Source organism: Apodemus sylvaticus, chromosome 3 (genome assembly GCF_947179515.1).
Source record: "Apodemus sylvaticus chromosome 3, mApoSyl1.1, whole genome shotgun sequence".
Classification (NCBI taxonomy): Eukaryota; Metazoa; Chordata; class Mammalia; order Rodentia; family Muridae; genus Apodemus; species Apodemus sylvaticus.
Genome location: NC_067474.1, coordinates 28,721,178 through 28,747,593, shown reverse-complemented (window position 1 = coordinate 28,747,593; position 26,416 = coordinate 28,721,178). Strand labels below are relative to the sequence as shown.

General features: G+C 37.5%; 1 protein-coding gene across 1 annotated transcript in view; it reads left to right on the top strand.

The window, feature by feature from the left end:
• The window catches only part of Necab1 (N-terminal EF-hand calcium binding protein 1), a 170,702-nt gene that overhangs the window by 24,756 nt on the left and 119,530 nt on the right, over positions 1-26,416 (top strand). The window contains exon 3 of the mRNA XM_052176111.1: positions 7,183-7,291. Within this exon, the coding sequence (XP_052032071.1) occupies positions 7,183-7,291 (109 nt within the window). The remainder of the gene's footprint in view (positions 1-7,182; positions 7,292-26,416) is intronic.

Sequence of the window (26,416 nt, the reverse complement as noted above, 5' to 3'; positions counted from 1 at the left end):
GACTATCATATCATCTGCAAATAATGATAGTTTGACTTCTTCCTTTCCAATTTGTATCCCTTTGACTTCCTTATGTTGTCTAATTGCCCGAGCTAGTACCTCCAGTACAATATTGAAAAGATAAGGAGAAAGGGGGCAGCCCTGTCTAGTCCCTGATTTTAGTGGGATTGCTTCAAGTTTCTCTCCATTTAGTTTGATGTTGGCTACCAGTTTGCTGTATATTGCTTTTACTATGTTTAGGTATGGGCCTTGAATTCCTGCTCTTTCCAAGACTTTAAGCATGAAAGGATGCTGAATTTTGTCAAATGCTTTTTCAGCATCCAATGAAATGACCATGTGGTTTTGTTCTTTGAGTTTGTTTATGTAGTGGATTGCATTGATGGATTTTCATATATTGAACCAACCCTGCATCCCTGGGATAAAAGCTACTTGATCATGGTGGATGATCGTTTTGATGTGTTCTTTGAGAAAATCAACAAGATAGATAAACCCTTAGCCAGACTGACCAAAGGGCACAGAGAAAGTATCCAAATTAACAAAATTAGAAATGAAAAGGGGGATATAACAACAGAAACTGAAGAAATCCAAAAAATCATCAGATCCTACTACAAAAGCCTATACTCAACACAACTGGAGAATCTGGAGGAAATGGACAATTTTCTTGACAGATACCAAATATCAAAATTAAATCAGGACCAAATAGATCATCTAAACAGTCTCATAACCCTTAAAGAAATAGAAGGGGTCATAGAAAGTCTTCCAACCAAAAAAAGCACAGGACCAGATGGTTTCAGTGCAGAATTCTATCAGACCTTCAAAGAAGACCTAACACCAATACTCTTCAAACTATTCCACAAAATAGACACAGAAGGAACACTACCCAATTCCTTCTACGAAGCCACAATTACGCTGATACCAAAACCACACAAAGATCCAACAAAGAGAACTTCAGACCAATTTCCCTTATGAACATTGATGTAAAAATACTCAATAAAATTCTTGCCAATCGAAGTTCCATTCTGTTGACTGCAACTGTATCTAGCTTTCAAATGTGTGGCAGTAGTTCTCTACAGCTCTTTTTGTGATTTTTTTATAACTCTCATACTGTTACTTCTGTATATCTAAGTATGATTTTCCTTCCCTCCAGATAGATATACTCTTTGATTGGGTGGTCAATTGTTTTAGGTTCTAGTCCATATTCCTTCAGTCTTCTAGCTCTGCTGTTTGCATTTCCTCTGCCTAGAGGATCCTATGTAGGGAGTTTTCACTACCCATTAGCGTTAATTTTTGTCTAAACAGAAGTGTTTAGACACTTCCTTGAAAGCTTTCCTTGACTCTTTCTTCCTAAAAGCCCTTTTCCACCTGCCTCCCTGGATTTTTCTTGTCCTACTGTGGGTGCTATTCATTTGTTATACCCCTGTCCTAGGATCCATAAGGACTTGTCAATAGTCTTAGCACAAAACACTGTGTTTAGCACAGAGTCAGATTTTGATAAATATTGGACCAATGAATGGATGAAGATGCTCTACTAGTAAATAGCAATTCAAGTTTAAAACCCAAGTTTTTTTTAGTACTGTTCCCTCTCAATTTAGCAATTTATCTGGGTAAGAGTAGTATTAACTGTTAGATTAAAAGTTATGTGCACAAGTTAATGTGCCCAATGTTAAAGCCTTGGAAATGCAGATAATATATAAGGTAAACTGCAATGTCCCCTTCAATTTTTTCTGTATTTTAAAAAAATCTTCAAAATAAAAACTGAACAGTGACTATTCAAATACCATAGTGTTTTATTTAAAAAAATGTGTCTTTGGGGTGTTACTTTCATAATATAAATGAAGAGAAATAAGAGTTTTTATATTTCCCTAAAGAAATCATAAACACAAAACTTTCAAAATAAAACAATATTTTAAAAAGAAAAAAAAACAGAGAATTGGAGCCTGATAGCATATATATTTTATACTGTTTTGCTTCTTTAGGTATATGAATGTAATATTTAGTAAATAACACAATATATCTTTAAATGCAATAATATATTAAAGTAGGAACACTTCTTTTGTGGTCTTTTGTTTGATCTTTTATCTTTTACTTGTTTTTTATTTTTATTTTGGGGGGACTGTCAGACAGAGTTGTATGGGCTTGGGTAAGGAGATTCTGAGGTAAATTGGGAAAGGAGAAAGAATGATCAAAATATATTATATGAAAAGAACTTTAATAAATAATAAAAGCCTATATGTTAGAAGTTCACAGACCATGAGAGGGAAATTACTACTGATGGTTAGCTAAATAGACAAAATGTCAAGTTGCCTTCTAAATATCTGTTTATTTTTTTAGACAAAGGCTACTCACACACTAATCTTAGTAAGGACCCAGGAACAGCATAGAAGAAGGGATTAAGAAAGAATACAAAAACTAAAAGATAGGGCAGAAAATGTCATACTTTAAACACATTACTCACAATATGGCCATAACTGCAAGCTGATGAGATTACCTGCACTTGACTTGCACAAGACTGTTTCAACTGTTAGTTATGGACCAGGAGGGGCTTAAGGAGCTGTACCCCTTACTGTTGAATTGTGTGGCAATTATAGCCACTGTCTTTAGTTGTGTAAGCACCTGCATACTCACCAGGCTCAAATGGATAGTTCCAATGACAAAGTCACAGAGATGGCCCAGGCCACACCCAGAGGAACAAACACACACACACACACACACACACAAATAAGACGACATTAACGTGGGAAAGAGATTACCCAGGAAGAGGGAGTTTGGGAGGGAAAATGAACAATGAAGAGAGAAAGATGAGAAATTATAGGAGGGAAAACAATCAGAAATTTTATATATATATATATATATATATATATATATATATATACACATATACATATATATGTGTGTGTATATATATAGTTTAATATATATGAATATATAATATGTAATTTCATATATTTATATGAAATATATATACATATATATGTATGTATATATATATACATATATGTATATATATATACATACATATATGTATATATATATATGAAGTTGACAAAGCCACATTTAATTAAAATACAAAATAACTAAGGCTGAGAAAGTCAAATGTCCAGGACAAACTGAGATGAAGCACATAATTCTGAAAGAAATGTTAAAAAGCCTGTGTGCATTGTCAGTTAAAATTAAGCTTTGCCCCTGGCAGAGAGCGGCCTCAGAAGGCCATGCCTATTTTGTGAGCCAATTTTAAGCCACATTTTCATTGTTTTGTTTCATTTCAAAAGAAGGTTTCAGCAGGAATACTGAAGTTGAAATAAAATATATTAATAAAAATACAGTTCCTTTATTAATACACCAGGTGATTTTTCATCCTTTCCATTAAGCCTTTGTTTAGCATTTTAGTATTAGTTGAGAACTACTCAAAAGGAATTTTTTGCAGTTGCTTGTTTTACAATGTGGCAGCTTGTCATGTAGACTTTCAGGAATCCTGCATGTGATAAAAACAGCTTTCAACACATACTTTCCACCCTTCGAGCTAGGACTGCCATTTAAAGCTTGCTCTCCCCTATTATATATTATTTTTTGCCAATAGGAGTTTGTGTGTGTGTGTTATTTTTTTAATCAAGGAACTTGCTAGCCAAAGCTTTTATTTTATGGCATGTGCATTGCTATTTGAACTCTTTTTCCCTAATTATAAAGCAGCATACAGAGCCTGCCCCACCACAGGAAGCACAGGCAACCACAGTTCTAAGGCCTGGCTCAACTCACCAAAGAATCAAGAAACATTAACTGTCCAGCAGATCATAGAATCAACACTAAGGTCATATTGATTGTACAATACAGCAGCAGTGAAGAAAATGGTGTGTTCATTTCTTGTTTTTTCTCTTTAATTAGTTTGTTTGTTTGTAGGTAAGGCCTTACTTTGTAGTCTTGGAATCTAGATTTTTCTGTTTTAGCTTCCTGAGTGGGGGCATTGCAGAATGTACTATGACACTTGACTCTAGACTTAATCTATGGACAGTTTTCTTTCCTGCTGGTTTATTCATTTTCTTATAGTAAGAAGATGCACTTTCAGCTACACAACAGGCTATATGGGGCTAAATGCTCATAGCTCACCTGAAAACAAGCAAAGACTAGACAACGGGAGAGCTGGAGACTTGATGTTCTCACTGCAGTGGGCTACTCTGGGTTGCACTGCAGCGAGCAACTGGGACCAGGCGCCACTCAGGTCAGGACCACGTTGTACGATTGATCCAGATCTCCAATTTCATCATCTGTTCTGGTAACTGTTCGTAAGGTTGAAGTTGAAGCTTGGTGTATTGTGCTTAAATTAAAAAGCAACGTGAAATGAAAATTTACATCTCTCAAGCATCTACATTTCACAAACCAGGATCTTTAAAAATACCCCAGCACAATGAGTCCCGCCCCCCCATTCCCCCCAGACATCTAGTCCCCCCATCCCCACCCCCAGCACATATGTAGTAGACAGGCAGCTCAGTCTTCACAGCGGCCCTCTCTGGCCTCAGTGGGAGAAGATGGGCCTAATCTGGCCGAGGCGTAATGTGCCAGGGTTGAGGGGATACCCAGTGGAGGTTCTACCCTCTGAGAGAAGAGTAGGGGGAGAGAGGGAGAGTCTTGGTGAAGGGGGACCTAGGAGGAGGAGTAGCATTTTGGATGTAAACAACTCCAAATGAATCAAGGACCTCCACATAAAGTCAGACACTCTGAAGCTAATAAAAAAGAAACTGGGGAAGACCCTTGAGGACATCAGTACAGGGAGAAAGTTCCTGAACAGAACACCAATAGCTTGTGCTCGAAGATCAAGAATTGACAAATGGGACCTCATAAAATTACAAAGTTTCTGTAAGGCAAAGCACACCATCAAAAGGACAAATCGGCAACCAACAAATTGGGAAAAGATCTTCACCAACCCTACATCAGATAGAGGGCTAATATCCAATATATATAAAGAACTCAAGAAGTTAGACTCCAGAAAACCAAATAACCCTATTAAAAAATGGAGTACAGAGTTAAACAAAGAATTTTCACCTAAAGAACTTCAGATGATGGAGAAGCATCTTAAAAAATGCTCAACTTCATTAGTCATTAAGGAAATGCAAATCAAAACAACCCTGAGATTTCACCTTACACCAGTCAGAATGGCTAAGATTAAAAATTCAGGAGACAGCAGATGTTGTCAAGGATGTGGAGAAAGAGGAACACTCCTCCACTGCTGGTGGGGTTGCAAATTGGTACAACCACTCTGGAAATCAGTCTGGCGGTTCCTCCGAAAACTAGGCACCTCACTTCCAGAAGATCCTGCTATACCACTCCTGGGCATATACCCAGAGGATTTCCCAGCATGTAATAAGGATACATGTTCCACTATGTTCATAGCAGCCCTATTTATAATTGCCAGAAGCTGGAAAGAACCCAGGTATCCCTCAACAAAAGAGTGGGTGCAAAAAATGTGGTATATCTACACAATGGAGTACTATTCAGCCATTAGAAACAATGAATTCATGAAATTCTTAGGCAAATGGATGGAGCTGGAGAACATCACACTAAGTGAGGTAACCCAGACTCAAAAGATGAATCATGGTATGCACTCACATACTGGAATACCCAAAACATAATCCACACATCAAATGAGGTACAAGAAGAAAGGAGGAGTGGCCCCTTGTTCTGGAAAGACTCAGTGGAGCAGTATAGGGCAAAACCAGAACAGGGAAGTGGGAAGGGTTGGGTGGGAAAACAGGGGGAGGGAAGGGGGCTGATGGGACTTTTGGGGAGTGGGGGTCTAGAAAAGGGGAAATCATTTGAAATGTAAATAAAAAATTTATCGAATAAAAAAAGAAAAAAAGAATGCAAATAAAAAAAAGAAATAATCAAAACGTACTCTATCTCTTAAGTCTTTACCTGAAGAATTAAGTAATTCAGGTCTGCTGTTTTCTTTATAGTAAAACCTCCTGGGTTTAGTGCAAGTAGAAGCTGTCCGAATTGTTAAAAGCCATCCATCTTGCTGATCCACTCTGAGATCTTTGTGCCTGCTTTTCTGATGCTTAGGCAGCAAGCTCTAGAGTCGACATTTAAACAGTCCTTGGGGGCAGTCTGGGGACGTCTGTTGAAAGCCAATCTTGATGGTCTAGTCCTAGCCAAGCATACTTTTTATTTAACGATAGGATTCTATTTTGTTTATCGTCATGAGGACTTTTGTCATCCCAGTCAACTTCTTTCTCAACTCTGAGCTCCCGTATTATAAATGCAAAGATTTATTCCCTCACTTAGAGTCATTTGGCAGCCTCTCAGAAATACCTGACAAATGACTGTGCATAGAAAAGAATGCCTCCTCTCCCTTAGGGGCCCTTCGTTCCTTTGGATTTGTCACTTCTGTGCCCTGAACAGATATTTAGCATGTTGGTAATGTGGCTTGTTTTTTTTATCTATGCTTATCCAGAGCTTTTTTTCAAAGAGAGGTATAAATGATGCTAACCTTGTCCCTTATTCTTCAAAATGAAAATATTCCATTACCCTAATTCTCACATATATAAAGTACATCTGTGTCTTATTGAATTTTGCTGATCCCAGCTGTGCAAAAATACCTAGGCTTATATCTTATCCTTTATGAGACTCTGATTGTGTATCACTATTGTGTCTCAAATAAGAAACGTGTTTGGCTGTAAAAGCAGTCACTACTTGGATGAACACAACAAGGTACATAGTTTGTGAACTATTAATATTCATATCCCCGTGTAAATATTTAATCAAAGCACATTTGTTGGACATCTTGTATTTATCTTGTGGTCTGTTACGTTCTCTGTAGGCTTGGTGTCATGAAAGCAAAATGTCTGCTAGGCCCTTTGTGTTGCTGTGTGGATTTCATTTTCTATAGCTAGGTAAAAAATTCCCTTCAGTGTTCCATTTGTCATGGCAAAAAACAAGAACAAAAACAACCAAATTGCTCAAAACCAGGAGGATATGCATCAGTACATGCATCACTGTGCTATATCCAATGAAGAGATAGTAAACTTTTTTTTTTGACATTTCAAAGGTTTCCTTCTTCCTTTCTTTTTTTAATGTATGTGTGTCATGCACAACTAAGCAAGCAGAGATGCTAGGACTAAGCTTTAAAATCGAAAGTAGGCCAGTGCACAAGGTTGTAGTGATTTACTTCTCTTCTGTTTGTTCTTATTTCAGACGATGGAAAATTGTCCTTTGAGGAATTTAAAGCGTATTTTGCAGATGGAGTTCTCAGTGGAGAAGAACTACATGAGCTCTTCCACACCATTGACACACACAATACCAAGTAAGGAGTATTTCTTATCAGTGGACACTGGAGATGCGGTGGAGAGAGTATGAATGAGTCACTCAGGAAGTAGGAGGGGAAGAGACATTCTGTAAGGCTTAATTCTGAAGTATTCCTTTCGAAAAATTTTAGCCTGTCAATTTACTAAATAAGTAAAATGTTACTGTTCATATTTGGTATAATCTAAACTTTCTTTGTTTTAAAAACATCCTCTGGGTGTTATTGTATTGACATGTTAAAATAAAATTACTTCAGTTAGAAACTGCTTATTTCTGACAGCTGAAAGCTACAGGTAAGGTAGGGCACAGAACTGCTTTAAAGAGTTGGCACATGGGTAATTGATTATCTTCACTTACTTGGCATGTGGATAACGTTTTTGAAGTAGGAGAATATTTGTGAAGATTCTGTTTGTATCCCATCCCCCATGGTGAAAATATAATGAGGACTTTAGGATATATATCACCAGAGATGCACTGCTTGTTTAGGGTCACTGAACCCAATCACATTATTTTCCACAATCGCAATTATAGAATTCTAGAATGAAAGAGTGTGGGTTCACACCTGCCTGGAGATCCACCACTATATCTGCTGTCTGGACAATCACATTCTGCTTTAGGCAAAGTAGTGATGTGGTTCCAGGCAATATGTCCGCTGAGACAGTCCTCTGGGGATCTACCTATGAAAAGACATTTTCTCGATGCTATTTTAAAACTTATAAGATTAAGTTCACTTTACTCAAGTGGTTGAATATTTCAAGCAATCAGTAAGGTTCTAGAGTTCAACAAGATTTTAAATTGCCTTGCCAAAGCCTTGTCTTTTGTTATCAGAAATAGTATTAGACTCAATAACTGATCATTTCATTATACTATCACAAATCCTGTGATTTATGTATTCATAGGACACTTGAGCATCACAAAACAGGCATTTTAGGTTAGTGCAGCTCAGGAACTGTTCATAGGAACTGAGATACAATAAGAAAATAGAAACCGCTTAGTTAAAATGTGCAGGAAAGTGGAGAGAACATTCCAGTCAAGAAAAGGTATGGAAAACGTTCTGAATACATGTGGAAGATAGGGGTCACTTCTGTTTGCAAAAGTATCAACTATCCAGTTGAAAGTGAAGGGGAATTCACAGAGAATAAAGAAGGTCTCTATGAGAGATCACTTATAGTCTGGGTTTTTAAAAGTACTTCAACTTTATGTAAGGCAAAGGTGATCTAGTCAAGAACTTTAGCAACATCTTGTAAGTCATCGTTACTCTGTGAGGAAGCAGCTAAAATGGTAAAGATGAAGATCGCAGATATTAACTAAACTAAATGGATACTGAGGAAGAGCATTTATGCACAGAATGAAGACATTGGGAGAAAGGATACAGAGGAGGCAGAGGCTCTCTCGGTGTCTTGGGTATCCTGTTGGAAGTTGGCAAGCCAACACTGTCAAGCATGCTGTGTATTTCCTCCTTACTGTGTTAAGCTTTTAAAATATCTAGATTTGGAATATTTATTGAGATTTCTAGTTTTAGAATTTGGTGTCCTGAATATTTTCCAATGAATATTTACTAAATTTAAGGAGAAAATTTTCACGTGACTTTACTGGTTTGATTTGCCATTTTATTTGCATTTTTCATAGTTTGTTTTTGCTTGGGATACATTTAAGATTACTTAGTACTCAAAACAGGGATGTGCAATGATTTATTTGAGTCTACAGAATGTGTATTACTGTTGGTTGTTACCATGTACATTAGCAACAACAGTGCATTTTCTGGTATAAGTATAATCAATTTAAAATTAAGAATATTTCTTGGAGACCTTTGAATTATATTCATGAAATTCCTCCTTAAAACAGGTTGTCAGTGTCAAGCTTTGATCTTGTACAAAGATTAATTCAAGCTTTGACATAGAAATTCCAGAGCTTTATTTTAAGCATAAAAAAAATCCTTTATCTTGCATGATCCAAGTTTGTACTATGTACACCACCAATTATTTTTTCTCTTCTACTTGCTTTCTCTGGGCACATGCTATTGCCCTAAATACTAATACTGTCCCACATCCCAGGCCACTCCAATTTAATCAGGAGCATAGCCTGGCCCATGAGGAACTGATTAAAATTGGTGGGGCAAAACCTAGCAAATTGACTATATCTCCATTCATAGCAGCTTCCTGGTCCTTGTCCCTTCCAGTGTCTGATGACTGGATATTTATTCTGTCCTAAGAAGTAGTCATTTATAGAAATTTAATTATAGCTTGTTTCTATAATGCAGTATAATTAAGGTATATTAATCATCAAAATTAGATAAAATTCTTATAAATGGAATACCCTAGTTGTTTCATTTCAAGCCAAGCTATGAATCCCTGGCCCTTGCTTCTAAGGACAATATCTTACATTCACTGGCCAGCTATGCAGCATAAGCTTGAGATCAATACTCAGAAAAATACCAATCTAAGATGAATCCTATGCAGCATTCTGCTTGTCAGATGCTGTTTTAGACCAAAGTATGCTGAATGGTTTCCGCTCTCTATAACTTATAGCATTTTTTCATTACATTTGAACACTCAGAATGCTTTTCTTTCTGGATTCTTGTTGCATGAAATGATTCATGAAGTATGGAAAAATATACTTGAGGCTGGAGAGATGGCTCAGTGGTTAAGAGCACTGACTTCTCTTCCGAAGGTCCTGAGTTCAAATCCCAGCCACTACAAGGTGGCTCACAACCATCTGTAATGAAATCTGATGCCCTCTTCTGGTGTGTCTGAAGACAACTACAGTATACTTACATATAATAAATAAAGAGGTCTTTAAAAAAAAGAAAAATATAATTGAATTATATGGTCTGATAGAAGACAAGATGATGAACTTACAAACATGTTAACAAAGAAGGACACTATTGAAGGCTTTAATGTCTTAAAGTAATGGTGAACAAACTAATATTTTAAAACAAGTTAAAATTTTCACCTTTGTGTTAATAAAAATTTCATAATTTCAACATTCATGTTAACTATCTGCATTCAAGGCAGACATGCCTAATCTTTCTTCTTTAAGAAATGAAAAACAAAATGTTAATCACCCCAGTGATTTCAGTAAGCCTTCTTTATTGCAACCCTTTGAGTCTCAGGAAATATTTTCTAGACACATATTTGGCTTTTCAACTTGTAAGACAATAAGACATATTCAGAAAAATAGCAATGGTATGATTAATATTTAATTATAGGAAAGAATAAAAATTAAATCTATAGTTAGGTGCTCTTAAATGAGGGCCACCATACCTGTAGAGGAAAAGAGAATTATAGAGGTAAGATTGTTCAGTCAGAAAGAAACTTTCATAGTTCATAGAAAGTATTTTCACTCACTAGAAAGCCAGCATAGCTACATTTTGCAACTAATTAGACAAAAACAAGAAAATTTAGCATAAATCCTTGAGGTATTAGTCATAACAGAAGCATGGAAGAAAGATTTACTAAAGCCTTAAAGCAGTTCTGGCAGTTAACTGCACTTAGGAGCTCCAGATTGTCAGGGCAGACCAAAAGGTAGACCAGATGGAAGTTTTGTTCGTGATGCAGAAAAGTAACCCAAGGCTTTTAGGGAGGGGCTCATGATGCAAAACTCAGAGAAAAGATTCTTTGTTCTAGACTAAAATAGTTTTTTGCATGCTGAGCACTGATATTTCAACTCTGCTTGTTAACTCAGTGACATTCACCACAGTGACAGAAATACCACCAACTACTAAAATGAGGTAGCTTGAGAATTGAAAACATTCTTTCCTGTACTAAAGTGATTTTTTTCTAATATTCACATAGTCTGCTCCTTAGGACCACCCAGATTATGAATATTTTATAACGCATCCTTTCAAATTTGAAAGCAATTTTCATGTACCCGTGATGAGATTAAAATCTTGTAATAATTAGAGAGTAATTATATCAGAAGTATTTGTTTCAGATGGCAGAGTTATGCTTCTCTTGAAATAGAAGAAGTTGCTTATCCTATAATCATGACAGTTTTCCTGAAAGTATGATAAGTTGGTTGATAATGCAATGGTCTTCCTTGAGTTATTCAAATGCTGCTTAAGAAACATTTAGTGAGTAAAGAAAAAAAAAAGAAGGTAGGGTCAATATCATTCAGTAAGCATGAGGACAATCCAAAGTGTCCATGCAACATAGACATTCTGATTAGAAAGCTCATAGCCATTCTAGTCATAAGCAAGATAGATCTCCTTATGAGCACAACTTATACCACTTCGACTGGAAGAGTGGATATAGGAAGTAAAACCTCAAACTTAGTGCTTCAATAGTTAAGTTTCAGTAGTTAAGGTTTTGGCTTTAGGTGCCGTGACAGAATGACATTCATGACCTAAAGTGGCCAAGAGACACAGGCATCAAAAACAGTCTGAAAAGCATCTGTTTCTATGCATGGCCTGTTGAAATTAGCCAGACAATTGAAACGCAAAGTATTCTGCTTTGAGACAGCCGCATGTGTAAGCTGCCTTTACAAGACGTGGTATTTGGAATGTTCTTGGTGAAGGGTGTTGTTAGAGCATTCGGAAAGCTGAAGAACAAGGGAAACAGCTTTTGAACAGATATTCCTCAATATCTCCCTTGCTCAACTTGGAGAAAAGGTCACAGTAAGGAACATGGTGGTATAAAAAGAAGGACTTTGTTGTTTATGAGTGACAGAACTCTAAGTTAAGATGACTTAAGGAAATTATAACCTTACTCATGTGTCAGATGAACTCAGAGGTAGCTAAGCATGTGGAATTCAGGTATTTGCATGGTGGTGCTAGGACTCCTCATGGTGTCACTGTTTTGTCTTCCTTTCCCTCTGTCAGCACTTCACTCAGAAGGATGGCTAGAAGCCAGGCTGGAAAACTATCCGAGAGACTGATTTTCTTTACCAACAGCTACAGCAACACCATAGTTTTGAATCATTATCCTATTTTGGTATCATGGGCATTTTCGAACAGTTCACCACTGTTTCAGGGGAAAGAGAATGTTAACTGAAACCCAGATGCTGCATCAGGATTGAGGAGGATAGATTCTGAGCAGGTATAGCTTTAGTTTCCTACACATAAAAACAAAAAATGCTTACGTGGCCTCAAAAATCTTTATTATCTCATAGTCTAGAGAAATAAAACTACCCCTCTTGAAGAGTAAAAGAGGTTCAGAGAAGTTTATATTCTAGAAAATTCTGAGTGGGGTCAGCAGAAAATCAGAAGTTACTTATAGTGGAAAAACCTAGTCGGGAAAATCTTGGTGATCTAACAAGCATCTGGTCTCCCTGAAGCACTCATGCCACTGCCCTCCTCACTAGCCTCTGTATCCCTGACTCTCTCATCCATTTGACTATCCAGTATCCCACCTTCCCTACGCTCTTCTCAAACTATGCTCATCACCCCACTGCTTTGTGCCTTAGGGTCTGTTGGAGCCTCTGTGAATTTAGAATGCTTGCCCAAATTTAGATGTAACAATATCTAGTGTTTAATTCACTTAGTTCTTTATTATCCCACCTGCTGTAGAGATAAAAGTAACTTTCATTTGCCAGATAAATTTGTCTTTTCAGAGGCTTACTGCTAACTACACTCACCCTTTCTAGTTCTTTCTGAATTCTGATTAGCTGGTTCTAACTCTAATTCCTCTTCAAGCTGACTAACTCAAACTGCATTCTCTAGGCTTCTGACTGATTTAGTCTGTTTGGAAAACTTGACTCTGAACTCTATGAGCTCCTCTGCATTGTCTGAACTCAACTGAACTACACTCACTGAACTGCCTTATCTCTGACTTACTCAGTGCTGCTCTTAAGTAGCCTCTCTTTCCGGTCTGTTCTCATGAGAGTTGGGCAAATCCTACCTCTGACTCATTCTGTCAAATCTTTCTCTGATTCCTCACTTTGTCTGCTTCTCAATTAGATGGCACTTTCAAATATGGCTTCTTCCTCCTGCAAACTAATTTTACCTTCATTGTTTGGGAATAAAGGTGTGTACTAAAGACGTGTGTATTTCGACCAGAGGGACTGAAGATGTGCCATTCCAGCAGAATCACATATACCTAGAAAGTCTTTGAATGTGATCCCTTGCCACAGCAGCCATGTTGCTGGATTAAAATTCTTCTATAATAGATATCAAAATGTTCTTGCATTTCATACCAGTTTAAGTACTTGAGAATTTAGTGTAGAGAGACTCGTGTGCAAGGCTGAGAGAAACACTACTTCATTATATATTTTGCAGGTGTACTTTTGCTGACAGTCTTAGAAACTGAAAGCCCTGAGTCAACTTAATTTTCTATCAAATCTCCAGTTATTTGTTCTGTTTTTTTAGATCTGACCTATAGCAACACATTTCTTTATTATTCATCTGTTTTGTAATTTGTTCTCACTTCTGTAATTATTTAAGCATATTTGTGTACTTGGAGAATCATTTTCGTACTTTGTCTAACTCAGAAGGATAAAGACATGAATTTTTGAGAATTGGTTTGAAACTCTGTTCTTTCTTGTGAAGCTTTTTGTCAGCAGCAGCATTATTTTTTCCCTAAGCCAAGTCTCTTCACAGCCATAATGTGGATAGGGAATGAGGTATCTCAAATCTTCACGGAAGAGTATGAAATTATCAGCCAAATTCTGCTTTACAATAAAAAGATTATCATACCTTGGGAGATTTAAATGAAGATAATTTTAAGGAAATATTATGTGGAAATGATTTATCATTAGTTATATTTTAAGAAAAAAATTGCCTCCAATTTTCTCTGATAAAGATGTTAGTGAAGTCAAATTTTGTTTTAAGGCAGCATACTTATTTCTAAGAAGTTATTTTATAATAGATATGTGGGACTATGGGAAGTAGGGAAAGGATTAGGGAAAGGATTATGGGAGTAGGGAAAAAGATTATGGGAGTAGGGAAATGCAACATTCTACACACTTATTTGTATCATCTTGTTTGATTTCCATAGAAACATTGTAAAAATGTGTTGCAATTCACAGCCTGCAGATAATCAATGACAGAGAGTTAACTCATTTGCCAAAGTTGCTTGAAAAGCCAGAGGCATGGGCCTTCCCGAGGTCTGCTTAAAAACACAGTGCAACCCTTTCCATTGGCATGCCATCTCAAGAACATTTTGTATTTTTAGCTGTTTTGTATATCAGAAATCAAAATATTTCAAGGCCTTTCTTAAAAGTCACTTAGAAGTGTTTTATTCTGATTAAAGGATGGCTGGCTCCCCAGCCCTAGAATATATTTGGATGTACAGTATAGAGGCAATTACTTTAATTACTGCCTTTATCTTTTCTCTTTTTATGTCTATTGTGTTGGGTTTTTACAGTGTGGGAGTTGCTACATTGTCAAAGAGTTATTCTTTTTTTTCCCTGTGGACATTAATTCCATTCTTCTCGCATTTTCCCTCCTTCATACCTGGAAGTCAGCTTCTACTTTTAGCCTCCTCACCGCCCTCCTTTGCTCCTTCTGCCTTACTTCGTTTCCTCATTGTTCTTTGGAATTCTCAGAGTTCCGCTGTTTTCTTAAATCATCTGTACTAGAGGCTGCAATTTCAAAGGTTTTTAGTATTGTGATATTACCTTCCGGTTCTCATCCATTCCTCCCCGGGAAGAACTTGAACTTTCTGTTAGCCTTAAGTGAACTCCCTCTTTGATAAGACACAGTGCAGTTGCTAATGGTGTAATGGAGTCAATTACGACTCAAAAGAAAATTTTCTATGGTAAATTATTGATTCATCTAAATATAGTCTTCTTCTATCATTACTATTATCCATTAAATACATGAAATGAATTCAGTAAAAGTGGAGCAACAATCTCTTTAAAGTACACAGTACTCACCTCTTGGACTGTTTCTTCTCACATAACCAATGCACCAACAAAATTTGCTCTTAAAAAATCTTTGCCACTACAATCATCTCAGTACAAAGTTTCTATCTTTATAAATATATTAGTCTCACAAATTATTATTTAGGCAAGAGTTATTAAAAAAATCCAAATTGTCATTTTTGAAGAGAAAAGTATACAAATAATATCTTTTGAAAACATTGTTCCTAGCTGTCTGTCTCCCTGCATGCAAATGTCCAGGGTAATGCAATGAGTCACTGAGAACTTTGGGAGGTGACTCAGCCATGGGTCCACTTAAATAGGATGAGGGCCTTTATAAGAAATGCCTGAGGGAGCTTGTTATCCCTTCCAATGTGCTGGTGTATTTATCTTGGACTTCAAAGCCTTGAGAACTAGGATAATATATTTCTGTCATTTACTAATTACTCTGTCCAAGATACTCTTTTAGATCACAGCAAAGGAATAAGCCATCCATGATTAAGAGACTATAAATAGCATGGATGTTGTAAAATGAACTGAAGCAATCCAGAAAAATCTCAGGACAGAGCATAGAACATTTGGGACCCTGTCACTTTGACATAATCATAGTGGTGTCTGTTTAACATGGGTTTAGTTAAATATTCATGGAAAACTTCTTTTGTCTTTCTGTCCTTCTACTGTTGACCCATATTCTACGCCATAACCTGATTTATTTTTTACCATCTAAAGTATGGCTTTATGTATATTACCCACTAAGTTTATGTCATTACATATACCTCTTTATATTTTATGAAACTTTATCCCAATTTTCCTTGTTAGATGAAATTTTCTGTTCTGCATTCTCGTTGGAACATAAAGTTTTCTCTGTAACAGCTACATCATTTTTAGATCTATTGTATTCAGTGGTTAATGCTCTTCTCTCCAAGACTGAGCTTCATCAAGGCAGACACCATGACTATTTGGCTTTTCATTGACTTTATATTAACATAATATCCAGCAGTGAATTCCTGCTCTCTGGATCTCCTGCTCTATGCTTTGCTTGGGTACCCATGATTCTCTTCTGCACAGTAGAGCTGCCAAATCATAAAGGTCCACCGAACTCACTGTGGGTCACTACGGCAGTATTTAAAGGACTCATAAAATCTCCAGCCTAGAGCTTAAATCCCTCCAATGTCTAGTGTTGGAACATTGAGATTCTTCTCCTCATTGGATCTTAATCCATTGCCGAAAGAAAGACACCAATATTAGAGCCTATTTTGCAAAACTTACCGATAGGATATAATTAGCTGCACAAAATAAGAGTAACATGAAGATAATCGAGATGTATTCATTAACCTTTTAGCTTTCCTGGATCCTTCTTTAAAGTTTTATAATTGTAATTTATGCCTTCTTAAAGCATCACCTAATTACATAATATTTTTAAATAGTTGTTTCATTAGCTTGTTAATCTTGTCGACAAATCTAATTATAATTTCTGAAACAAGAAGCATTGTTTTCTATTTCTTATAATTACTGTACTAAATTTAATAGTTAATTGATTGATTGATGCATAAACATAATATATTGTTTAGATGTGATAAATTTTTGCAGAGGTATATTTGCAACAACTTTAGCATATAGGCCCTATATATTACATACAAAGAATAAAGCAAAATCTATCATATAAATTCTTTAGTAGGCTTTTTTGTCTGTGGTCCAGTAAATGATTCATTTGACTTCGGACTGAATTAAAATTACTTTCAAAGGTCAGTCCTCTTAAAAATAATACACTATTCTTATGAATTAAAACCTGTGAAATATAATTAAGTTTAAAGGTGAATTGATTGTATATTTTGACAAGACACAGATATGTACAAACAAGTAATCTATTTTTCACAGTATTAATAGTTCTTCATTTACATGTAAAAATAGTTCCTATTGCTTAGGAAGCAGTGCTTACTGCATAGAATATTGCACTCTCATCCGGCATTAAAAGGTTTCTCAGTAAGAAAAAGCTAGACTACATAACAAAAGCTTTTAGCACTTATCACAAAATCTAAGAGGATGAAGGCTAAGCCCCAGCCTCCGGTGAACATTATTGTTCTAGTCTCCTTCACTAATAGCTTTAAGGGTTTCATTTCACTTTTATGATTTTCGGGAATTCTATTTTTAATCAAATTTAGGTTAAACATAAAGCAATTCAACATGATTAGAAATCTACCTCCATGGGACCATAGTGTTTGATGAGTTGCACACCTAATTATCTTCTCATCCTAATTGTCATGGGGTTGAAAAGCATGAAGACTTACTTGAGACCACAATGAAGAATTTCTTTATGCTGAGATTTTTTTTTCTACTTCATTGTAAAAATGCAGACTGTCACATTTGAGAACAATTATTCTGGTTGAGTTTTCAGATTCCATGAAATTAGCCACTTATTCATTTGTTTATTCAATACTTACAGAAAAAAAACATGTGCCATTGCTATACCTAAGTGAGTAAACATTTCTTCATATTTAAAAGAGGCTGACAATCACTCAGGAACAGGAAATTGATTTCCAAATAACTTACAAAAAATGGCTCCTGTTCCATCATAGCTTGTGGCTTCTACTTTCCATGACAGTAAAGTATGGGAAGAAATCCTCATTTCTTGATATCTCCATCCATGTATGACTTTAACCTACAATTACAGTGTTCAATTTTAATGATGAAATATAATTTTGCAGTGCTATGTATAACTTTCTTACAAAGAATGCTTATGTTGAAACAACCTGTCTTTTAAAAAATTATTTGTCTAGAAATTATTTTTGAGCAACTAACTTTTAAAGAATATTTACAGACTGCCAGAAATGCTTGCATAGTTCGTTGATCTCGGGGAGGTCACTTGTTTTACTCTGTCCAAAAATCAGTTTTTTAAGGAAAGACTAGATCATCCTATTTCTTTTAAAATGATCAAACCCTTTTCTGTGGTCTAGAAAATAAATGGATACAATTGCTATTTATTATCATTTTGTATTTGTTTAAAACTATAAATAATAATCACAAAAGTATGTCTAGTATGTTTAATTCTCTTCTATAACACAATATTTTAACTTCATGGTAAGAAGTTGTATATGTACCAGACTTGGTTAAATGAGAAAAGCTGGAAAGAGGTGCTCAGAATCAGATTTGTTCCTTGTTATTGAATCTAATTCCTGTGAATTCGTCCCTGAATTCTGAGTTTTCAATCTTGGATTTGAGGCCACCACATTGAATATTTAATTTGATATGTGGATTATGTCTTGGGTATTCCAAGTTTCTAGGCTAATATCCACTTATCAGTGAGTGCATACCATGATTGATCTTCTGAGACTGAGTTACCTAACTTAGTATGATGTTCTTCATCTCCAGCCATTTGTCTAAGAATTTCATAAATTCATTGTTTCTAATGACTGAATAGTAGTCCATTGTGTATATATACCACATTTTTTTGTATCTACTCCTCCTTGGTTAAGGGACATCTGGGTTCATTCCAGCTTCTAGCGATTATAAATAGGGCTGCTATGAACATAGTGGAGGATGTATTCTTATTACATGCTGGGGAATCCTCTGGGTATATGCCCAGGAGTGGTATAACAGGGTCCTCTGGAAGTGACGTGCCCAGCTTTCTGAAGAACTGCCAGACTAATTTCTAGAGTGGTTGTACCAATTTGAAACACCACCAGCAGTGGAGGAGTGTTCCTCTTTCTCCACATCCTTGCCAATACCTGCTGTCTCCTGGGTTTTTAATCTTAGCCATTCTGACTGGTGTGAGGTATAATCTCAGGGTTATTTTGATTTGCAGTTCCCTAATGACTAATGATGTTGAACATTCTTTAAGATGCTTCTCAGCCATCTGAAGTTCTTTAGGTGAAAATTCTTTGTTTAGGTCTGTACCCCATTTTTAATAGGGTTATTTGGTTTTCTGTGGTCTAACTTCTTGAGTTCTTTGCATATATTGGACATTAGCCCTCTGTCAGATGTAGGGTTGGTGAATATCTTTTCTCAATTTGTTGGTTGATTTTATAATCTGCCACTTTGCTGAAGTTGTTTATCAGCTGTAGGAGTTCTCTGGTGGAGTTTTTTGGGTCACTTAAGTATATTATCATATCATCTGCAAATAGTGATAGTTTGACTTCTTCCTTTCCAATTTGTATCCCTTTGACCTCCTTATGTTGTCTAATTGCCCTAGCTAGTACCCCAAGTACGATATTGAAAAGATATGGAGAGAGGGGGCAGCCTTGTCCAGTCCCTGATTTTAGTGGGATTGCTTCAAGTTTAGGTTTGATGTTGGCTACTTATTTGCTGTATATCGCTTTTCCTATGTTTAGGTATGGGCCTTGAATTCCTGTTCTTTCCAAGACTTTAAGCATGAAAGGAGGCTGAATTTTGTCAAATGCTTTTTCAGCATCCAATGAAATGACCATGTGGTTTTTTTCTTTGAGTTTGTTTATATAGTGGATTGCATTGATGGATTTCTGCATTTTCAACCATCCCTGCATCCCTAGGATGAAGCCTACTTGATCATGGTGAATGATCATTTTGATGTATTCTTGGATTTGGTTGGCCAGAATTTTATTGAGCATTTTTGCATCAATGTTCGTAAGGGAAATTGGTCTGAAGTTCTCTTTCTTTGTTGTATCTTTGTGCAGTTTTGGTATCAGCTTCAGGATTTTGGTGGCTTCGTAGAAGGAGTTGGGTAGTGTTCCTTCTGTTTCTATTTTGTGGAATGGTTTGAAGAGTATTGGTGTTAGGTCTTCTTTGAAGGTCTGATAGAATTCTGTACTAAAACCATCTGGTGCTGTGCTTTTTTTTGGTTGGAAGACTTTCAATGACCACTTCTATTTGTTTAGGGGTTATGGGACTGGTTAGATGATCTATTTGATACTGATTTAATTTTGGTATTTGGTATCTGTCTAGAAAATTGTCCATTTCCTCTAGATTCTCCAGTTGTGTTGAGTATAGGCCTTTGTAGTAGAATCTGATTTTTTTTTAATTTCCTCAGTTTCTGTTCTTATATCCCCCTTTTCATTTCTAATTTTGTTCATTTTGATACTGTCTCGCGGTGCCCTTTAGTTAGTCTGGCTATGGGTTTATCTACCTTGTTGATTTTCTCAAAGAACCAGCTCCTGGTTTTGTTGATTCTTGGTATGGTTCTCTTTGTTTCCACTTGATTGATTTCAGTCCTTCCTGTCCTCTACTCCTCCTGGGTGAATTAGCTTCTTTTTGTTCCAGAGCTTTCAGATGTGTCATTAAGCTGTTAGTGTATGCTCTCTCCATTTTCTTTTTGGAGGTACTCAGGGCTCTGAGTTTTCCTCTTAGCACTGCTTTCATTGTGTCCCATAGATTTGGTTATGTTGTGTCTTCATTTTCATTAAATTCTAAAAAGTCTTTGATTTCTTTTTTTTTTTATTTCTTCCTTGACCAAGGTATCATTGAGTAGAGTATTGTTCAGTTTCCATGTGTATGTGGGCTTTCTGTTGTTTTTGTTGCTATTGAAGACAACTTTTACCCCATAGTGATCTGATAGGAGGCATGGGATTAGTTCAAGCTTCTTATATTTGCTGAGGTCTGTCTTGTGACCAATTATATGGTCAATTTAGGAGAAGGTACCATGAGGTGCTGAGAAAAAGGTATATGCTTTTGCTTTAGGATGAAATGTTATATATATGTTAAATCCAATTGGTCCAAAGCTTCAATTAGTTTTACTGTGTCCCTGTTTAGTTTCTGTTTTCCTGATCAGTCCATTGAGGAAAGTGTAGTATTGAAGTCACCTTTATTGTGGTAGGTGCAATGTGTGCTTTGAACTTTAGTAAAGTTTCTTTTACAAATGTGAGTGCCCTTGAATTTGGAGTATAGATGTTCAGAATTGAGAGTTCTTGGTGGATTTTTCCTTTGACCAGCAAGAAGTGTCCTTCAGTGTATCTTTTGATGACTTTAGGTTGAAAGTAAATTTTATCTGATATTAGAATGGCTACTCCAGCTTGTTTCCTGAGACCATTTGCTTGTGAAATTGTCTTCCAGCCTTTTACTCTAAAGTAGTTTTTGTCTTTGACACTGAAATGTGTTTCCTGTATGCAGCAAAATATAGGGTCCATTTTCCTTGTCTATGTCTTTTTATTGGGGAATTGAGTCCATTGATGTAAGAGATATTAAGGAGTAGTGATTATTACTTCCTGTCATTTTTGATGTTATTTTTATATTTGAGTGGTTATCTTCTTTTGGGTTTGATGAAAGAAGGTTACAGTCTTGCTTTTTCCAGGGTGTAGTTTCTCTCCTTGTATTGGGGTTTTCCTCCTGTTATTCTTTGCAGGGCTGGGTTTGTGGAAAGATATTGTGTAAATTTGGTTTTGTCATGGAATATCTTGGTTTCTCCATCTATGGTGATTGAGAGTTTTGCTAGGTATAGTCTTGGCTGACATTTGTGTTCTCTTAGAGTCTGCATAAGATCTGCCCAGGATTTTCTAGCTTTCGTGGTCTCTGGTGAGAAGTCTGATGTAATTCTGACAGGTCTTCCTTTATATGTTACTTGGCCTTTTTCTCTTACTGCCTTTAATATTCTTTCTTTGTTTAGTACATTTGGGGCTTTGATTATTATGTGATGGGAGGTATTTCTGCTCTGGTACAGTCTATTTGGAGTTCTGTAGGCTTCTTGTCTATTCATGGGCATCTCTCTCTTTAGGTTAGGGAAGTTTTCATCCACAATTTTGTTGAAGATATTTGCTGACCCTTTCAGTTGTAAATCTTCACTCTCATCTATACCTATAATCCTTAGGTTTGGTCTTGTCATTGTGTACTGGATTTCCTGGACGTTTTGGTTTACAAGCTTTTTGCATTTTGCATTTTCTTTGACTGTAGAGGCAATGGTTTCTATGGTATCTTTGGCATCTGAGATTCTTTCTTCCATCTCTTGTATTCTGTTGTTGATATTTGCATCTATGGTCCCTGATTTCTTCCAAAGATTTTCTATCTCCAAAGTTGTCTCCCTTTGTGATTTCTTAGTTGTTTCTACTTCTGTTTTTAGATCCAGGATGCTTTTGCTCATTTCCTTCATTTGTTTGTTTGTGTTTTCCTTTAATTCTTTAATAGATTTTTGTGTTTCCTCTTTCATGACTTCTGCCTGTTGACTCAATTTCCCTTGTATTTCTTTGAGTGATTTTTGCATTTCGTCTTTATTGGCTTCTATCTGTTGACCCATATCTCCTGAATTTCTTTAAGTGATTTTTATGTTTTCATTGTAAGGGCTTCTAACTTATTCATGTTCCCCTGTATTTTTTTTAAGAGATTTATTTATGTCCTTTTTGTGTTCCTCTAGCAGCATCATGACCAGTGATTTTAAATCCAAATCTTGTTTTTCTGGTTTGTTGGAGTATCCATGACTTGCTGTTGTTGGGGAATTGGGTTCTGACACTGCCATATTGCCTGGATTTCTGTTAGTAATGTTCCTACATTTGCCTTTTGCCATCTTGTTATCTCTGGCATTACTTCATCTTGTTGTCACTGTCTGGTGTTTGAACCTCCTCTGATCCTGTAAGGCTATTTCAGCACCTCTGGATGACTGTTTCCCCTGGCACAGATTGCTGATGTGCTTCCCTCCTGTGGGTGTCCTTGGAGCCCTAGTCTGACCTGGCCCTCGTTGTCTCTGTGAACCTGGTGTTGCCCGTTTGCTCCTTCAGGGGGTGATGATGGCGGATGCTGCAGGAACCATTTCCTAGTGCTGATCCCTCTGCAGGGCAAAAGATCCCCCAACCAGGTTGGTACACAAATGGCCCGCAAAGCTGCCCAGGCCCTGAGTCCAGGTAAAAGCCTGATAGGCTTAGGCCCGAGTGATGTTCGCCTTGGGCTCTGTCACTAACTGGTTCTGTCAGGTAGCCAAGATGGCAATATGTGCCCCTGCAAGTGCTGGGCAGTCTGCAGGGCAAATGACCCCTGGCCGGGTTTGCACACAGACAGCCCACCAAGCTTCCCAGGGCCTGTGTGCAGGCAAAAGCTTGCCAGGCTTAGACCCAAGTGATGTTAGCTTTGGGCTATGTCTGCTAGCTGACTTTGTCTGTTAGATCTCTCTGGTATCCGGGAGCCAAGATGGCAGAGAGCCTCTCATAACTGGCTGGCAGGAGGCAGAGGTCTAATGGGGCTTCAGTGCAGTAAAAAGCACTGCCACTCCACAGCACGCATCTGGGCTGCAGCCCGGCTGGCCGGCGGTGGCCAATGGTAGCGGGCACAGGGCCTGCCTGGTCACTGTCGCCTTGGCTCCGGATTCTGCTGGTAGTGGCCCTCTCCACCAGACTTGCTGCTGCTGCTGCTGCCTCTCTGAAATGAAGTTTCATAACATAAGCAACATCAATTCTGGACCTCTACTGTAAAATATCATACATGTTACAGTTTTCATTTTTGTGAGAAGAGGGAAAGAATGATTAAATTGTGGTATGGAACTTTTAATGTTTTGTGTGAAAACATCAAAGAATCCTTGCCTGTCTTCTCTCTAGCTTACAAATCCCTTCGTTAGTGGTTTCCAAATCCCTTTAATCCTGCTATAGGAAAACTAGTTCTATATTGCAGGAAAGTACCTCAAAGGTCCAGTAAAATTTTAGAGAATCCCAAAGAGAAGACTCAGGAGACTAAAGAGAGAAGAAACGTTTGTGTGAACTCAAGGTTCTCCTGTGTGACTCTATCCTGAGATCAGTTCCATCTTGCCCATACAAACAGAGCTTACCACCTTTCAGGAGCACTGAGTGCTTATTAAGTGCTGGATATTTTGTTGGGTCTTAGGGATGCATTGATGAATTAGAATTTTATCCTTTTGTAGACCAGGCAAACAAACAAAAACAAACAAACCCCATGGTTTCTCCAAACAAGCCAGTATTGAGAAGGGAACATGAACACAAAGTCCCTCCCCAAACCTAGAAGCTATTGCCAATTGATACCTACTGGGAAAAAGAAAATCAGTTTTCTCCAGTGCAAGGGCACTGGGTATATCAACCACATTTCAGGGCAAGCCCTGTGCTCAGGAGGAGTTGGGCAACAGAAAATGGATTCCATGGCTTTTTATGCATTTGGGGGCGTGGTTCAGTTTAATTTTGTTTTTGTTTTTTTGTTTTTGTCTCATTTGCTTTTTTTGTTTGTCTTATTTTTATTGTTGTTTGAGAAAGAGAATCAGGGAAGGAGAACATGAAGATGAGTGGATAGAAAGTTGGGTGAGGGGTCCTGGGAGGAGTTAGAAGACGGAAAGAATACAACCAAAGTACAGTCTATGAATTTTTTTTTATTAAAACATAACAAAGAAATTGGTTTCTTATAATGGGAAATGCAGTGTTTTAGAGAGAGTTGTCTCACTGACTTATTCTAAAGAGATCCTCAAAATCTCAGCTTCGTGGCTGAGTTATCATGGCACATTAACAAAGAGAGGCCAAGAAATGAGCACAGCAGGAGATGAGAGTAGAGTTCTATCAAAGAGACGTGCATGTGTGTGCGCCCTTCAGTGCTGAAGACCAAACATGCATCATGCCTGAAGGCTCAAGTTCAAGGTGATGAGGGTGACACTCACGTGACAGACAAACCTTGGCTAGGAAGGACCTTCAGAACCAGCAGGACATCAGCTTCCTACTCTTTGTTCAGTGGAGATTCAGGGACAAGTCTTCATCTTGAAAGTGTCTCAGATGAACAGCAGACATCTCCAAGCTGAAGAAAGATGACGACTCTGGAGGCAACACATCAGTTAGGAGGGTCCTGCAGCTGTGTGACCAAATGCCATCTGTGGGACCCTCTTGAAGGATCTATATATAAGCTCATGTTCCAAGTCAGTTTAAGCATTTCTGATCTAGAAATATTGTAATGAGGACTACTCTGAGTTATAGAAAAGGTATTAATGGTCAGTGCTTATGAATTGTTACTATCTTCCAGTCTAACCAGCTTTCACTCGTTAATTTGTTTAATCTTGAAGGCCAGGCATGGTGGTGCCTACCTTTAATCTCAACACCTGAGAAGCAGAAGCAGACAGATGATGCAGACAGATCTCTGTGAGTTCAAGCCCATCCTAGTCTATGTATGAAGTTTCAAGTCATCCAGAGATATAATGAGAAGCTGTATTTTTTAAAAAAAAAAATCAATCTCAAAAGCACATTCCTGATGGAGCCCATTTTGCACTGGAGGAAACCGTGAAGCTGAGAATGATCCCAAAGTCACACGAGACCCTGCACAACTGCTCATTGAATTGTAGTCTGGCAGAGCAGCAGTCTTAATTCTGCTTCTGGCCAAGAAAACTTTCCAAGGCTTTACTCTCTTTGAATATTAAGTGGAGCTAATAATATGTTCTGGAGGGAGAATTGTGAAAGCTTGGGAACAAATGTTAAGCAGTTTAGTCTACCCGCCAAGGAAGGTGCTACATAAATAGATGGGGTTTGTTTACCTAGTGTCAGTAGCACTTGTGAACACAGAACCAACGGCACATGCTCAGTGCTGCCTCCTGGGTTCGAGACCAGGGAAATGTGATGTTTGTGAAGTCAAGTCAGTGGCTTAGTTCTCTGCACGCCAACTCCCCTCTTACAATATGGGTGGTATTTGGAAGCTCACAGCTATGCCTGATCAACAGAATTCTAATGTTTCAAGAGGTACTTTAAAGGACAACAAAGTGAGTGATAATCTCATGGAAAAGTGACCCCTGCCCTATCTTAGGTAGAGAGCCCTGTAGGATTCATCTCTTCATTGTAAAGAGCTTTACAAATGAGAGGCAGTTGATAAAAATTCTATCCTATCCTTCTTGTCTTCTGGATGCAACAATAACCTTGTAAAATGGGCTTTCTCTGAGAGCATAGATCTGCATAATAGAAGAGTAGATGGGGGGATAGAATAATACTGCAGAACAATTAAACTGTCCCGGAAGGCGAGTTCAGAGCTGGTATTTCTGTCTGAGACCCCTCCTCTCTGCCTATACTCTTCAGATGAGCAACAACTTGAGACTTATCTTCAAGGACACCGAGGAGGGAAAGCAGCTTAGCAGGCTGACTTTCAGGCTGGACAGGAAGAGCCTTTCTCCGTAGTAATGTAGTAATGTGGAGGGGCCAGGGTTGAGAATTGAGACCAGCGGTCTGAATCTTGCTGGTGGTCAGCTGGCCTGAGCAGGAAGCTGGGGTACTACACAGCCCCTAGCTCCCTAGAGTTAGACAGGGAGTTACACAAGCTGATTCAGAACTCTTTTAAAGGTCTATTTACCTCCGATTTTAGAGGACAACCTTACCCTGGAGCTTAAAGTTGTATCTAACATGAAATCTATATATGTGTAACAAGTAAATGGAATGTTTCTTTTTGAACATTTCCTTGCTTCTCCCCCCTAAGA